Source organism: Eretmochelys imbricata, chromosome 5 (assembly GCF_965152235.1).
Source record: "Eretmochelys imbricata isolate rEreImb1 chromosome 5, rEreImb1.hap1, whole genome shotgun sequence".
In the NCBI taxonomy this organism is placed as follows: domain Eukaryota; kingdom Metazoa; phylum Chordata; order Testudines; family Cheloniidae; genus Eretmochelys; species Eretmochelys imbricata.
The window spans coordinates 13,511,228-13,528,297 of NC_135576.1; the positions used below are offsets into that span (position 1 = coordinate 13,511,228).

Consider the following 17,070-nt stretch of genomic DNA (forward strand, 5'->3'; position numbering starts at 1 on the left):
GGACTGAAGCGGGAGAGAAAGGGAGTTTGCTAGATGAGGGGGATAGTATGGTAAAAAATACAAAACAGAAGTGAGGACATGAGACAAGAGAGACAACAACAAGGTAAGAGGGTTGGGAGGAGAGCCGAGATCAAGGTTTGCTTTCCATACGGGGCAAGTTTGCTTTGTGTGACATCCCATTTGCTTAAAGATAGGAAACAAAGGGTAGGTATAAATAGTCAGTTTTCAGAATGGAGAGAGGTAAATAGTGGTGTCCCCAGGGGTCTGTTCTGGGACCAGTCCTATTCAACGTTCATAACTGATCTGGAAAAGCAGGTAAACAGTGAGGTGGCAAAATCTGCAGATGATACAAAATTACTAAAGATAGTTAAGACCCAGACAGGCTGTGAAGAGCTACAAAAAGATCTCTCAAAACTGGGTGACTAGGCAACAAAATGGTAGATGAAATTTAGTGTTGATAAATGCAAAGTCTTGGAAAGCATACCCCAACTATACATATAAAATGAAGGAGTCTAAATTAGCTGTTACCGCTCAAGAAAGAGATCTTGGAGTCACTGTGGATAGTTCTCTGAAATCATCCACTCAGTGTGCAGCGGCAGTCAAAAAAGTGAACAGAATGCTGGGAATAGTTAAAAAAGAGTTAGATAATAGGACAGAAAATATCATGTTGCCTCTATATAAATCCATGGTACGCCCACATCTTGAATACTCTGTGCAGATGTGGTCCCTCCATCTCAAAAAAAATATGTTGGAATTGGAAAAGGTTCAGAAAAGGGCAACAAAAATTATTAGGGGTATAGAATGGCTTCTGTATGAGGAGAGATTAATAAGACTGGGACTTTTCAGCTTGGAAAAGAGACGCTAAGGGGAGATATGATAGAGGTCTATAAAATCATGACTGGTGTAGAGAAAGTAGATAAGGAAATGCTGTTTACTACTTCTCATAACACAAGAACTAGGGGTCACCAAATGAAATTAATATGCAGCAGGTTTAAAACAAATAAAAGGAAATATTTCTTCACACAACGCACAGGCAACCTGTGGAATTCCTTGCCAGAGGATGTTGTGAAGGCCAAGACCATAACAGGGTTCAAAAATGAACTAGATAAGTTCATGGAGGATAGGTCCATCAATGGCTATTAGCCAGGATGGGCAGGAATGGTGTCCCTAGCCTCTGTTTCCAGAAGCTGGGAATGGGTGACAAGGGATGGATCACTTGATGATTACCTCTTCTGTTGATTCTCTCTGGGGCACATAGCACTGGCCACTGCTGGAAGACAGGATACTGGGCTAGATGAACCTTTGGTCTGACCCAGCAGGGCCATTCTTATGTTCTTATGTGCCACGAGACCTGCAGTGTCCAAACAGCGTAGACAGGGCTTGACTTTTACAGTTTCATCCACAAGGAATAATTAGGACTAAAGTGAAACTTAAAAGGAGACAGTGTAGGGACAGTGAATGTCAGGGCAGAACATTACAGAGGGGTGAGGGAAAGGCTGAATGAACTGGAATGGTTTAAAGCAACAGAGGGTAAGGACATGCTGGGGAAACAGGACATTAAGTCCACAGCATGCATAGGGGTTCTATGGGCTACTGAGCAATAAATACACTAGAAAATAGGAAATAAAAAAGGCAATGCAAAAAGCAATCAAGGGTAAGATTGAGCCACAACTGAAGTAAAAATTACAAAGCTTTACACACACATTAGGACTGGGTAGATCCCTGACTGGAGTTAACACAGTATAAAGATGATCAGGAAAATAAAATCAGGTCAAGAAGAAAAGTAAGATGCTGGTGCGCTGAGAATATCTGTAACTGTAACCTGTGATTACTGACCCCTGTCATGTGACAGGGGCATTAACTTTAGGGCCAGTTCCTAGTCACTTGACTTGACTGAGAGAAAGGCAAATACTCCTGTCATCATAGAATATCAGGGTTAGAAGGGACCTCAGGAGGTCATCTAGTCCAACCCCCTGCTCAAAGCAGGACCAATCCCCAATTTTTGCCCCAGATCCCTAAATGGTCCCCTCAAGGATTGAACTCACAACCTGGGTTTAGCAGGCCAGTGCTCAAACCACTGAGCTATCCCTCCCCCCAATTGGAGATTGCTATTCCAATGGGCAGTATGGCCCAGATCCTCAAAAGGAATTTAGGTGCCTAACTTGCATTGATTTCAATTAGGATCTGGGCCTACACGCATCCACAGTATTGTCAATTCCTAGTATTCAAAAATCACGAATCAGGGTGCCTCAAAATTAAGAGATTGGCCTAAAGATCAAGAGATTTTTGAAAATAATAGCTGTGGGTTCGTTTTCATTACCAGCCGGTGTCTGAGCACAGCGTTCGTGTTTTCAAACTTTTTCTGCAACCATTAGAAGTAGCAACTCCCTTTTTTCAATGAAAGCTGCGATTTCTGCATAATCACGTGACTCCAAGGACTGGGGCTTTAAGAAAAACGCCAAATACAGTGAGACTCATGAAAAAAAAACCCAGAAGAGTTGGCAACACTGGTTAACATTGGCAACCCCACACATTCAAAAATGAACATGCAGTGAATGCAGGGAGAGGGTGATGGGCAGGAGACTGCGTCGGAACAAGAAGGCAGAATATGAGTAGTGATGAACGCTGCCGGGTGCAGGGATGGGGGATAGAGAGAGAATAGTGATAAAGGAGCAGAACGGGGAGGGACCGAATGGCAGCTGCTCCATCACAAGGATCAGGACATGGTAAGTGGATCCTCCACTTTTGCAAATGCAGTTAAGATTGAATTTTGACCCTGTCCACATTCCCTGGGGGTAGACAACTTCCAGCTAAAGGTTCAAAAATAGAAGACAAATGAAAATGGATGTCCTTTTTAAAAATTTCATTTTAAGCCAATTTCGTGATTTTGGGAGGGTCTAGCTCACAGTTTTTGATTGCTTGGGGTTTGCAATACAGCAGCACCACTCTGCCATCAGTTACATGCATGCAACTCCAACTGACTTCAGCCAGGTTTGCATGCAAACAACAGAGAATGGGTAGAATTTGTCCCATATTTATAAGGCCCTTCATTTTCAGGGGGTTTTTTTAAACCAAAAAAATCCCAAGTTTTACAAAAGCTACTATTTGTTTTTTAAAGATTTTCACCTGAATTTTGGACCACTCAAGCACATGAAAATATGATTATGTTGAGAAAATACATTACACTAGGCAGATGTATTTATGTTAATAATAAATTAGTCCAGAGCATGTCTACACTACAAAATTAAGTTGACTGCTGCAGTAATTCCATTGCTTGTCCGTGTCTATGCTTTGTTCCTTGTGTCGGCAGTATGCATTCTCACCAGGAGCACTTGCACCAATTGAACTGTCAGGACTGTGCTGAAATGGCCCAACTTAATGATCACTTTAGATAAGCTATTACCAGCAGGAGAGTGAGTTTGTGTGTGTATGCGGGTGGGGGGGTGAGAAAACCTGGATTTGTGCTGGAAATGGCCCACCTTGATTATCATGCACATTGTAGGGAGAGTGGTCACTTTTGATAAGCTGTTACCAGCAGGAGAGTGAGTTTGTGTGTGTGGTTTTTGGAGGGAGGTGAGAGAGTGAGAGAACCTGGATTTGTGCAGGAAATGGCCCACCTTGATTATCATACACATTGCGAAGACGGTGGTCACTTTGGATGGGCTATTACCAGCAGGAGAGTGAGTTTGTGGGGGGGCGGGGGGGGGGGCACGGAGGGTGAGAAAACCTGGATTTGTGTTGGAAATGGCCCAACTTGATGATCACTTTAGATAAGCTATTACCAGCAGGACAGTGGGGTGGGAGGGGGTATTGTTTCATGGTCTCTGTGTGTATATAATGTCTACTGCAGTTTCCATGGTATGCATCCGATGAAGTGAGCTGTAGCTCATGAAAGCTCATGCTCAAATAAATTGGTTAGTCTCTAAGGTGCCACAAGTACTCCTTTTCTTTTTGCAAAGACAGACTAACACAGCTGTTACTCTGAAAAGTGTCTACACTGACACTGCATCAACCTAACTACATCAACATTGACTCTAACCCCGCTTCTGGAGGTGGTGTTAAGTCAGGATAGCTGGTGAGTTACATCAGCGGGAGCGAAATATTAGTATAGACAATTACAGAGCTAGGTCAACATAAGCTGCCTTGCGTCAACCTAACTCTGTAGCATAGGCCAGGGCCAAGTGTAAATGTGAGTCTGTCTGTTAAAGTAAGGCAATGTAGTGGAAGATACACAAGCGTGTGTATATTCTCTTACTTTCCTCTATTTATAGCTTTGTTTCTGTCCTGATGTTCCCCAATATTAACCCTGATATCTACCCAGAAAAAGGCGCACTTAATTTTTTACACCAATTTTCACTGTTTTTTTTTTATTTTAAAATAATCACTGATAAATCCCCTAGAAATTTAAAAATAAAATAAAAACCAAAAATGAAGGGCCTGGCATATTTTTAAAGTAAAATATTGAAGAGGAGCTATTTGAGTGATCAAAGGATTGGCCTTGATACCAATAGCAGAAGCAGTTAATGCAGAAAGCAGGGGACTACTGGAGTATCATAAGGAACAGAACTTGGTTTTAATTTGTTCACTATATTACTTAATATGCTGAAGGTATGAGCCTGCCTCAGGGTATCAAAATGTGCTGGTGTTACAATGCTGGAGTCACCAGTGCAAAGAATGAGACCCAAAATTGAAATTACTCTAAGGATCATGGATAGGTACTGTGTGTGGTTATTCAGTTCGGCAATGAGCTGTTTAAGATAATAAGGCTATGAATAAAGTAAGTCAACAGCCAACCACTACAGTACACTGAACAGAAGAAGGATCGGAAGACTGGCCCTCGTCCCAGTACAGCCAGAGAGAATTTTGCCATTGACTTCAGTGGGAGCAGGATTGCACCCTAAGACAGACACAGCTCTGAAAAGCATCGTTGTCATTCTGCTTTTATCTCCTTTTTAAAAGCAAATAGGAACTGGTGAGTCACAAGAAATGATTCTCGCACTGTACCCAGCCACTAGTTAGCAGGGTTAGGATTTTTGCTTTGTGACATTTTCACAGTAAAAATTAAGTTGCAGGCGACAAAAGAGCTGTGAATATTTGCAAATTTCTGCAGAGTTTTAACGCATGACTCAAAAACTTGTGATGTCTCTCCCTTTATTTGGTGCAGGAAGGAAGAAGCACGAATGAAAAAAGGTATGGGGAATGCCCTCAGGAAGTTTTGAGGCAGTTCCACAGCCCACCTGCCATATTCTACCCTGTTCAACTTTGCTTCTTGCACTGTGCTCTTCACTACGGTATTTGAGCGCTTGGAACACAGTCATAGGACTGTCCACTGTTTGTAACCAATTGGAGTTCACTAAACTATTTTTAAATAATGAAGTAACTAACATCCCACTGGCAGAGAGTACGGTACTGCTGCAGCTCATTAAAATTGAGTTATCACTTATATTCTACACCCCTGTTTACAGCTACTTACCGGTATAACTTTCAAAAGGAAAGGTGCCATTTTTAGTAACCAATCATACAAAATCATTTACTACAGGATGATCGTAAAAGAAGAATAACTCTTTTCAATAATACTTTTTACTTATATAGCAACTTTCACCCAAGGTTCTCAAAGCAATTTAGAAGAGTGGTTAAGTATTACTATCCCACAAGTTTCATAAGTACAAATTATTCCTCAACCTTCAGCGCAAATGTGCTGGAGTTTCCTATGTTTGTTCTCTGCCCAAAAGTGTTTGTTTTCCAAGTTGCATGACAATCTGTTAGGCTATTATTCACCAAAATTAGACCCCTTGAAGCACAAGATTAGTTCCCACTTACTATATTTTCTCCAGTGCTTTGTTCAGTCAAGTATTAAAGGTCTCCAAGTTACTGCATTATTTAAGCATCAAAAACTAAGTTTTCCATCCGTCAGAAATTGTTCAGATACTTTCTTTAAGCTCAGATAACTCAAGCTGTGTTTTAAAAAACTTAGTACTTAACCCTTCCTTAGCGCATTGCATCTGCAAAGCACTTTACAAACATTACTTAATCCATTACAGACTAAAGCACTTCATACTTTTCATGGAGCTGTGAACTAGGATAAGTGCTTCTGACTTCGCTGAAGATCTGGGGGTTGAAATAATGAAAATGATGGCTGTTTAAAGACAGAAGATTGAGCATACATTGCATCGCCACTACCTTGAATCATGTTATCAGCAGTAAAGAGTCCTGTGGCAATTTACAGACTAACAGACGTATTGGAGCATAAGCTTTCGTGGGTGAATACCCACTTCGTCGGATGCATTTCGTTGGGTATTCACCCACGAAAGCTTATGCTCCAATACGTCTGTTAGTCTATAAGATGCCACAGGATTCTTTGCCGCTTTTACAGATCCAGATTAACCCGGCTACCCCTCTGATACTTGTTATCAACAGTGTAAATCTGTGTAGCTCCAGTGGCTGATCCCCACCTAGTGCAAATTGCTGTTGTTTCTTTGAAGTTAATGGTTGTACCCTAGTTTACACTAGTTGTTGATCTGACCCCTTAACTTTGGAGTGGTGTACACAGGCACAAGCTCAGAATGTTCACAGCTGTGAAAAATTCACAGTGATCAAGAGGACAGACAGATGGACGAGGGGGAAGAAAAGCTTTACAAGTAGTGTCACAGAGCAAGTTTGTGTAACATCTAAAGAGTTTGGATCTTTTATTCAATATAGGTTTCAGAGTAGCAGCCGTGTTAGTCTGTATCCGCAAAAAGAAAAGGAATACTTGCGGCACCTTAGAGACTAACAAATTTATTTGAGCATAAGCTTTCGTGAGCTACAGAAGTGAGCTGTAGCTCACGAAAGCTTATGCTCAAATAAATTGGTTAGTCTCTAAGGTGCCACAAGTCCTCCTTTTCTTTATTCAATATAAGCACTCAACATAAGTTTCCCATAATGACAGGTTTCAGAGTAGCAGCCGTGTTAGTCTGTATTCGCAAAAAGAACAGGAGGACTTGTGGCACCTTAGAGACTAACCAATTTATTTGAGCATAAGCTTTCATGAGCTACAGCTCACTTCATCGGATGAATCACCTTCCTAAACTGTTGGACAATTTCATCTGTGTAAGCAAAAGGAGCATTGAACGCTAACCGGTGCCTACTCGGGACTCGTCTTCCTAGAATTTCCCACTGTTATCACCTGTACTAGCAGTGATGTTAGTGAAGACCAGCTGCTGGCATTCAGTATGACAGTGTTTGGTGCTCTTACTGTTATCACAGGTGGAGCTGCAATGATGAGCCATTTTAGGGTAATGGGCCATATCCTCTGCTGGTGTGAATCAGGGGAGTTCCACTGAAGTCAATGAAGCTAAACTGATTTACACCAGCTTGGGACCTGCCCTGATATGTTTAGTGTGGACAAGACCCACAGAATCCCTTTATATTCAGCACTGTATTGTGCTGATGTGTACATGGCTCCTATTAGTGATAATGAATAACCAGTGGAGAGTGAGAGAGGAGTGCAGAGTGCTCGTGTGCTCAATAAGATATGAAACGCAGCAGTAGCAGCAACTGGTATAACCAATTTTAAAGAGGAGTAAAGAGTTAGGCTATGTTGGGAATCATTAGGAAAGGGATCGATAATACGACAGAAAATATCATTTTGCCGCTTGTGACAGGGTGTGCATACCCCGCACTAGCCAAGACGGGGTTAAGCCCACATTATGGACAGCAGAAGTCCTGCCCCCTAGGCCAGACTGGGCTTGCTCCAGATGCTGCAGCAGTATACAGGGAGGAAGCCCAGATCATTTGGGGCTGGATGCCGGAGGGGAAGGATCTGTGCTGGAAGCTCCTGCTGAGGACTGGCGGCCGCTACGGCCTCTGCCTGTGGAGATCAGAGGCCCCAAGGGTCAGCTTGGACCCCTGCGAGCAACAGAGCCCCAGGAAGTGACCAGTGCTGCGGAGCCAGGAGACCCCAAAGCCTCATGGACTGCCACACCACAAACAACAGTAGGAAGTGACCCAGGGAGGGTGATGGAGTGGTATCTCCCACCCAGGTAAGCTCAGCGCTGTGCCAGTGACAGACCGCTCCACCGCTGCCAGGGCCCTAGGTCGGGGCCCAATGGAGTCGGGTGGGCCCGGAACCCCCTACCTGGGTCACCAGCGACCCTTGCTGGTGGCCCCTTGGGTCCTGGCTACGAGGCCATGCTGCCCTTCACCAAAGGGCCGCGCTATTGACGCTGGCTAGTAGGCCACGGTGCCCAAGGCACTGGGACTATTAACTTTATGCTGGTCCTTAGACCCCGGGGTGGAGAGGTCAGAGACAGACAAGCAGACTTAAAGGTGGCCCTTTTTGGGCCGGGGTGTGCATACACTGCTACAGCCCTATATAAATCCATGGTATCCCCACATCTTTATTACAGCGTGCAGATCTGCTAACCCCATCTCAAAAAAGATATATTGGAATTGGAAAAGGGCAACAAAAATGATTAGAGGTATTGAACAGCTTCCATATGAGGAGAGATTAATAAGACTGGGACTTTTCAGGGGATACGATAGAGGTCTATAAAATCAGGGCTGGTGTGTAGAAAGTAAATAAGGAAGAGTTATTTACTCCTCATAACACAAGAACTAGGGGTCACCTAATTAATAGGCAGCGGGTTTGAAACAAGCCAAAGGAAGTATTTCTTCACACAACGCACAGTCAACCTGTGGAACTCCTTGCCAGAGAATGTTGTAAAGGCCAAGACTACAGCAGGGTTCAAAACATTCATGGAGGATAGGTCCATCAATGGTTATTCGCCAGGATGGGCAGGGATGGTGTCCCTAGCCTCTGTTTGCCAGAAGCTGGGAATGGGCAACAGGGGTTGGATCACTTGATGATTACCTCTTCTGTTCATTCCCTCTGGGCAGGGGTGAAAGAAGAAATAGGGACTTACCAGTACAGGGCTGGGTTGGGGCCGTCTCTGGCCCCCGGAAGGGGCGGGGTCTCAGGTGGAAGGGGAAGGATGGGGGGTCAAAGCCAGCCCCGGCCCACCCTGTACCGGTAAGAGCCCTCCCCTTCCCAAACCAGGGTAGCAACAGCAGCCGGGGGCTCCAGCAGCAGTTTAAAGGGCCCAGGGCTCGGCCGCCGCTACCCCAGGCCCTTTAAACCACTGCTAGAGCCCCGGGCTGCCGCTGCTACCCCAGGGCTCTGGCAGCAGGGCTCCGGGGGCTATTTAAAAGGCCCAGGATTCCTCTGCTTCTACCGCCCTTGGCCCTTTAAATAGCCCCCCAGAGCCCTGGAGTAGCAGCGGGACTCCGGAGGCTATTTAAAGGGCCGGGGCCGTAGAGGCAGCGGGAGCCCCAGCCCTTTAAATAGCCCCCGGAGCCCCGCTGCCATTACCCCAGGGCTCCAGCAGCAGGGCTCTGACAGCAATTTAAAGGGCCTCAGGCTCCAGCCGCTGCTGGGAGCCCCAGGCCCTTTAAATTGCCCCCTGGGGAAGCCGGCTGCCCCGTTACGGCGTACTGGCTCTTGCTTTCACCATACCAGTGCATACCGGCTTACTTTCACCTCTGCCTCTGGGGCACCTGGCATTGGCCACTGTCGGAAGACAGGATACTGCGCTAGATAGATCTTTGGTCTGACCCAGTATGGCCGTTCTTCTGTAATGGTGAAACGTAGACGTACAACAGTGCGGCAGCAGCTACGTTGCTCTAGCATTTCAGTGTAGACACTCACAACAGTGACGGGAGGGGTTCTCCCATCACTGTAGTTAATTCATGTCCCAGAAAGGTGATAGGTAGGTTGCTGGAAGAATTCTTCTGTCAACCTATCTCTGTCTACACCAAGGGTTAGGTTAACTACTGCACTCACGGGGTGTGGATTTTTCACACCCCTGAGTGACACAGCTGGGTTGACCTAACTTTTTTGGCTAGACTTGTCCTTAAAAACAATAGACTTTGGGACAGAAATGCTTAACATAAAGTGAGAAACTGACCAGGGTTTGAGGCTTTGTTGTCTCCTTCAATCTCCAATGTCCTTCTGCTCCTAAGAAAACCCAGACCAATAGCAAAACTTTGTTTCACACTCTGATAGGTAATTTGCCATGCGTCAGTGATGTAGGACCTTAGCTGGTACTTCATTTCACCAAGAAAATATTTCCGTTTTGGGTGGGAAAGTTCTCTAGTGGACAGAGCACAGGACTGAAAGTCATGAGATCTGACAAATTCAGTGACCTCAGGCAAGTCAATCCATTTCTCTGCTTCACTTTCCCAGTCGGCACAGAAGCTGATAACTCTCTCGTGTGGGTGTTGTGAGAAGTAGGTAACTGATGTCTAGGTTGCAGTCCGTGAATGCAAGATGCTAGGGACGTGCCAATATTGGTGTAATCTTTCATTTTAAGAGTGAGATTTTTTTTAAGTACTAGGTGCCAGTATATACATGTAGGTGAGATTTTATGCTAACTTAGAATGCAGAAAGCCTTTAAATACTTTAGTGCATATACTCTGAATGGGAAGATTTACTGTTTCTTGCTCACCATATGGTTGTTTGAGAATTGTTATATGTGTTTCTAGTGAGAGCCTCAATGGAAAACTTCAGTTAAGTTCTTTAATAAACTTTAAACATTATTCTAGTTACCTGCATGTAATTCAGAGGGCCAAATTCTCTTCTGCATTTGAGCCCCACTCCGTGAAGGAGTCAGGACAGTAGAGGGCTGGCATCTAATGGATTCTATGCCAGCGGAAGATAAATGTAGCAGACAACAAGTCAGCTACATTTTCCTGGTATCTGATAGGTTCCCTCCTTCCCCTGACATGTCCCCTATGCCATGGGCTATGGGATGGAGGCAGTTGGTGCAGAAGCCACTTCTACATCTTTACAGGAGTGGGGAGCTCCCACACACCAGGAGAATGCTCTGCTATCCACTTAATGAGCAGAATCCAACCTCTTTGTGCCACCTGGACCCCACAAAGGGGCCAGATGGCAGTTGACAATCTGACTCAAAATAAAAAAAAAATGCAGATGCCCAATGTTGAAACAACAGCACACACTAGAGCACGCTGTGTTCTGGATAGATATAAAAATCCCCAGGATTTAACCTACTTCAGCAGATCAATGGAGAGGACATTTTTAATCATGTCACATAAACCCTGCAATAAAAATAATTACCCCAGAGATCAGTATTAAAGAAGCCTAATTGTGTCTGACTTTATCACCCTAAGCCACTAAGCCCACCCTTTCCTGCTGTCAGATTCCCTCTCTAGAAATCTTCCAACATTTGGTTAGACTTTAACAGGTTCATGTAAGATACACAGCTGAACCTTGCTTGTCTTAGTCGTGCAAGTCGTTTCATTTCCTTTAGTGGAACTCCTCAGGGACTATGGTGAGCAGGATTTGGTCTTCACATATTTTAGTAACATTGTAAAAATGGGGGTGGGGTGGGAGGCAAGGAAGGGCTATTACATGGTGTGTGTCAGTTTCCTGTGTCTATGGGTCTGATCCAAAGCCCACTGAAATCCACAGGAATTTTTCCACAGATGTTAATGGATCAGGCCTAAAAGCTCACGTCACATGCCATTCTTCTTCTTCTTGAGTCTCCCAGAGTTCTATTCCTTCCTGTCACAGTCCCTGAGCCAAAGCCCACAGTTCCTGTTCGGGCAAAAACTTCCACCGTGTGCAACAGGAGTTCAGCCCAAGTAAGGATGGCCAGATCTGGCTGCTTGATTTTAATCCATGCACCTGTTTTCCTCCTCACCCCCACCCCCCACCACCTGTTTAGGTTGCTAGAATTTCAGCATCTGTGGAAGGGGGAGGAGAGAAGGGAGGGTTCCTGACATAAGCCTGGACCATCCCTTGCATCTCAGTGAGCGGAAGTGACCTGTCACAGAGTTCCTCTTGTGTTGTGTGGTCTCTCTCCTCACCAAGTCCATCCACAGGGAAGGGGCTTTGGGAGCGGAACTGTGGGTGGAGCACAGAACTGGATATGCTCCTTGGCAGCATCTACGTGGAGATTCAGGCAGGAATTAATACAGCTGGGAGCTGAGTTAATTTCCTCTGTTTCCCTCCGCACCTGCCACCACGCGGCTACAAGGGAACTCAATAGCAGCATGCGGGCATCAGTGCAGCAGCATGAATGCACCATTCAGGATGCCTTTTGCCTCCATGCATCTGGTCAGTGGAATGTCTTCCCTGAAGAGCCCTGAGATCCCTGGCACCCCTGCCATCTTTGCTGGCCCTTTTACTCCTCTCATGAAATGATGCTTTAGCCCAGGGGTGGCTAACCCAAGCCTGAGAAGGAACCAGAATTTACCAATGTACATAGCAAAGAGCTGCAGTAACACGTCAGCAGCCCCCCTCCTCTGCTCCCAGCACCTCCTACCCACCAGCAGCCCCGCTGATCAGCGCCTCCCCCTCTCTCCCCGCACTCCCTGATCAGCTGTTTCGTGGCGTGCAGGAGGCTCTGGAATGGGGGGAGGAGCAAGGGCACGGCAGGCTCAGGGGAGGGGGCAGGAAGGGGTGGAGTGGGGGCAGGGCCTGTGGCAGAGCCAGGGGTTGAGCAGTGAGCCCCCCTCCCCCGGCACATTGGAAAGATGGCGTCTGTAGCTCCAGCCCCGGAGTCGGCGCCTCGACAAGGAGCCGAATATTAACTTCTGAAGAGCTGCGTGTGGCTGCGGAGTCAAAGGTTGGCCACCCCTGCTTTAGAGGAACTCAGGGTATGTCTACACTGCAGGCTCACTGGTGACAGCACGTGGGGTGTGTGTCGCTACGCATCGCAGCAAAAAGCTGGCTGCATCTGCACTGTGGTGTGTAGCTACACGCAGCAGTGAAAGGCTCTGCCAGGGGGTAACCAGCAGGGAAAAGCACTGGCAGGTCCCTGCTGCCCAGATCTTTCACTGCAGTGGGGAAAGGCTCCAGCAGCGGGGAGGCAGCAGGACATTGGATGCGGGAGGCACCACTTGGGCACAGAGAGAGCAGTGTAGGGTACAGGTTCTGGCGTGTCCCGATCCGCCTGAGCAGTACTTCAATCTACACTGCTGTTTACACCCATGCTAGGGGGTAGGGTTGCCAATTTTCTAATCGCACAAAAGCGAACACACTTGCCCCGCCCGCTGCCCCACGGCTCCGCCCGTGCCCCTCCCCTTCCCCAAGGCCCCGCCCCTCGCACTCCATCCCCCCTCTCTCTGTTGCTCACTCTCCCCCACGCTCACTTGCTCATTTTCACCCAGCTGGGGCAGGGGGTTGGGATGTTGGAGGGGATGAGGGGCTCCAGCTAGGGTGTGCGGGCGCTGAGATGGGGCCAAAAATGAGGGGTTCAGGGTGTAGGAGGGGGCTCTGGGCTGGGGCAGGAGGTTGGGCTGCAGGGGGGTGAGGGCTCCAGCTGGGGGTGCAGACTCCGGAGTGGGGCCAAAAATGAGGGATTCAGGATGTGGGAGGGAGTTCAGGGCTGGGGCAGGGGGTTGGGGCACAGGAGTGGTCTCGGGGTGCAGGCTCCAGACCACACTTACCTCAGGCAGCTCCCGGAAGCACAACCGGCATGTCCCGCGGCTCAGAGGCGGAGGCATGGCCAGGCAGCTCTGCACATTGCCTCTGCCCAAAGGTGCCGCGCCTGCAGCTCCCATTGGCCATGGTTCCCAGCCAATGGGAGCTGCAGAACTGGCGCTCGGGGCGGGGGCAGCATGCAGAGCCCTGACTCTGCCTCCGTCTAGGAGCTAATGGACGTGCCAGCCACTTCCGGGAGCCGCGCGGAGGTGGGTAGGGAGCCTGCCAGCCCCACTGCGCCGCCAACTGAACTTTTAATGGCCTCATCGGCTGTTCTGACTGACGCTGCCAGATTCCCTTTTCGACCAGGTGTTCGGGGCAAAAACCGGACCTGGCAACGCTACTGGGGGGGGGAAGGGTGCCGTGCAGTGTATGTACTTCACACAGTGCTGTAAGGAGCATGCAGTGTAGCTGTACCCTCAGTGGGTTCAGCCCCACAAACCCTTCCTGCCTTGCAGGCCCCTTCCTATTCCCACAGGCTTCTTGCCAGGATGAGACAATCTGGTCCGATGTTCTCTTTATGCTTGAAAGCATCATAACTTTACTCTGAGCGTAATTCGGGTCACTTTCCAGGTTTCCCGACGTACTCTGGGGAATTTCTCTCTGCTGCCTTGGGAAAAGTACAAGAGGCCTATTAGTGCTGCACGCAGAGAGTCCTATAGCACAGGCTATAGTAAAGCCAAAAGCACATTGAATCATAGTGAGGAACTTGGCCTCGTGTTCAGCCAGCATCCTCAATCTCCAGCTTGGCAGGCTGTGCTGCAACTATAAATATCCCACTTCCTCCCTAGAAAGATGTTCTTAAAACCCCCCAGCTCAAGAGCATTATCAGGCGGTGCAACATATAAAGGATCTGAGGGGGGTCTGACCAACTTTGCAGCCTGTGTAACATTTTAATGGAGGGCCTGGTCCGGGAGGACGATAATGAGACACTAATCTAAGGATACGTGCAATTCTCATTAGCGAGTGGCCCAGTGAGCAGACCACTGGAGAACTGTAATTTTATTTACGCGCTGCTGGCTGAGTAGAGAAGAAGGCAGCTGCCAAAAACTTACGTTTTTTAAAATATGGTGCATTTATCCAAATGATGTAAAGAACTGCCAGCCCACAACCATAACCCATTGCAGAACAGTGAGAGACTGAGAACAGTGGGGAAGTGACAAATTATAGTGACTTTACATACAGCAACTGCCCTCCTCTCTTTAATATCTAAAGGCCTGATCCCGCCAGGTACTGAGTTCCTTCAACCTCCATTGTCTTCACTGGGAGATAAGGGTCATCACCCCACCTCAGGATGGTGTCCTACGTACTTTCTCCCAAACACTGGAAGAAAATGTGTCTTGAGTGGCACTGCAGGGACTGATATTCTCATTAAAAACCAAAGACACAAACCACTAAAAGTCACAGCTAAGCTTAACATAAGTGTGTATTAACCTACACTTACAAAACTTGTGGCATCTCATTGCTTCAGTTTTTGTGATAGCAACCACCAGAGCAGGACAGACTAAAATAACAGGACCAGCTTTTCTTCGCAAGTTAGAGCTTGGGAGTCAACTTTTGCCCTTTCTTACATCCTTTGCAACCCCACTGAAGTCAACAGAGAAACACAGGGTATAAATCAGGACAGAGTTTGGCCCAGTAGAAGAATTTTAACTGCATCTTCTCCCCAGAACTGGGTTTGTTTTAATGTGGTTATTTTTCTATGTTATTCACTCACATTTAGGGCTTGAATTTTCCGCTGTCCTGCCCCTTCTGTTATCATTTGCATCTGTGTAAGGTCAGTGCCTAGTGGTTGTGAAACGCTACCATGGTGAGAGGAAATTTATCATTTGATAGTATTTAAAATGCATACACAGATGACTACTAAAGATGCAAGGCAGGGGACAATCAAACCATAAATCTTTTTGCCAGTTACTCTTAAAATTAAAACATAAAAACTTCCACAGCAGTCACGTGTTATTGAAGCCCAGGTGCCTAAAAGGGTTAAATAGGAATATTTCCCTTTGTAAATCAAAACCATCAACGATATTTTTTAAATAGATTCTTTAAGGCTCAGGTAAACACTTGACGTTCCCAGCGGGTATTTTGTTGGGACTGAGCAAGAAACATCAAATTCACCATTTTCAGGCTGATGACTGATGTGATCTTTAGGCAACACCACCGATTCATTCACACCATCCTTCTCCCAAATTAACACAAATACCGTCATGGAATAAAGTGAGCCGTTTGTTATTCTGACGTCTGATATTGCTACAATCATGTGAATCTCTGGAAATACATTTGCATTTATTTTACAAAAGCGTTAAACTTTTACAATGATCTCACTTCATTCTTTCTGGACAGTTTTGCCCTGACATACCCAAGATGACACAGAGCGATGTGGCAGGCTATACAGGGTATAAATCAGGGCAAAATTTGGCACATTAGGCCAGATCTTCAGCTCGTATAAGTCAGCATAGGTCCAATGATCTCAGCAGAACCAGTGATTTACACCAACTGAGATTTAAAATACATACAATTAATATCTTACCTAGCATTTTTCTTTAATAACCCTGACAAATGCTACAGCTGCCAGTCACGTTCTCCCACACTCTTGCCAGGATGTTCATGCTATTGGTGCATGATTGGATTCCCCTTTGCACCAGAATCTCTGTCACAAATATGTCTGATCAGATAGAACTTTTTCTGCTACCCTCTTACCTCTTGAGATAGTTTCTCCCATACAGTATCTGCTGCAGCAAAGTGACCACAGCAAAAGTGCAGATGAAGATGAAGAACAAAGTTCTGTTCCCCAGCAAATCCCTGCTTGACGAGGGGTCGCTGTATCCCATCCTTGTGCAAAAAGCTTACTTAAGCTCTGTTGGGTAGAATTCAGTTCATTGTAGCATTGAGGCTCTTTTCACTTGAAGGTGGTGGGAAACATTTGCTAGCTTTTCTGTGAGAAATCCAAGGACAAGGTGTCCCGTTGTTCAGCCTTGCGTCCCCCTTCTTGCCCCTTTTGGTTGTTAACTAAAGAACTAGGCGCAATGGCTCATTCCACTGTAAAGTTTCCAGGAGCATTAGATGTGGGTAACATCTAAAAATCTATTCATAGTTCTTTCAGACGAAGCCGTTTGTGCTGTGCGCGAGGCATTCTGTTCCCTGCAGTCTCTCTCACATAAACCCGCTGCTAACAATTATCTACTTCAATCCCTCTTTGATATTCCAGATGGGAGAAGCTGCAAATAAAACAGAAAACTGCAGTCAGTGGAAAATACAGGGCTCCCGCAACCTTTTTCGGCAGCACATATCATCAGCTCTTCTTTGCTTCTGCTCAGTGATTCCAGTGAAATGCACTTGCAGGGAGACGTGACCGGGGTATACTATTATCGAACAAGTATGTAATGATCATGAGGCTTACATTCCAGCCCCCTGCAAAAACAGCAGCAGCAATCTGGTTAGGCTGTCATGAAAAGCTGCATTTTATTTAACAAGGTGAGGTTCAGATAATGTCTTTGATACTGTAACATTTGCGTACAGCATGCACTGCCTTTCGTCATCGCTGCTCTCTGTTTGGGTTTCTAGGTTTTTCCTGGTTATTCCTC

At 46.4% G+C, this 17,070-nt stretch overlaps 1 protein-coding gene across 3 annotated transcripts in view; it reads right to left on the bottom strand.

Moving 5' to 3' along the window:
- ST8SIA5 (ST8 alpha-N-acetyl-neuraminide alpha-2,8-sialyltransferase 5) overlaps positions 1-16,317 on the bottom strand; it is a 68,585-nt gene extending 52,268 nt beyond the window's left edge. For all 3 annotated transcript variants that reach the window (XM_077816208.1, XM_077816207.1, XM_077816206.1), the window contains exon 1: positions 16,187-16,317. In XM_077816208.1, the coding sequence (XP_077672334.1) occupies positions 16,187-16,317 (131 nt within the window). The remainder of the gene's footprint in view (positions 1-16,186) is intronic.
- Positions 16,318-17,070: the final 753 nt, after the last annotated feature.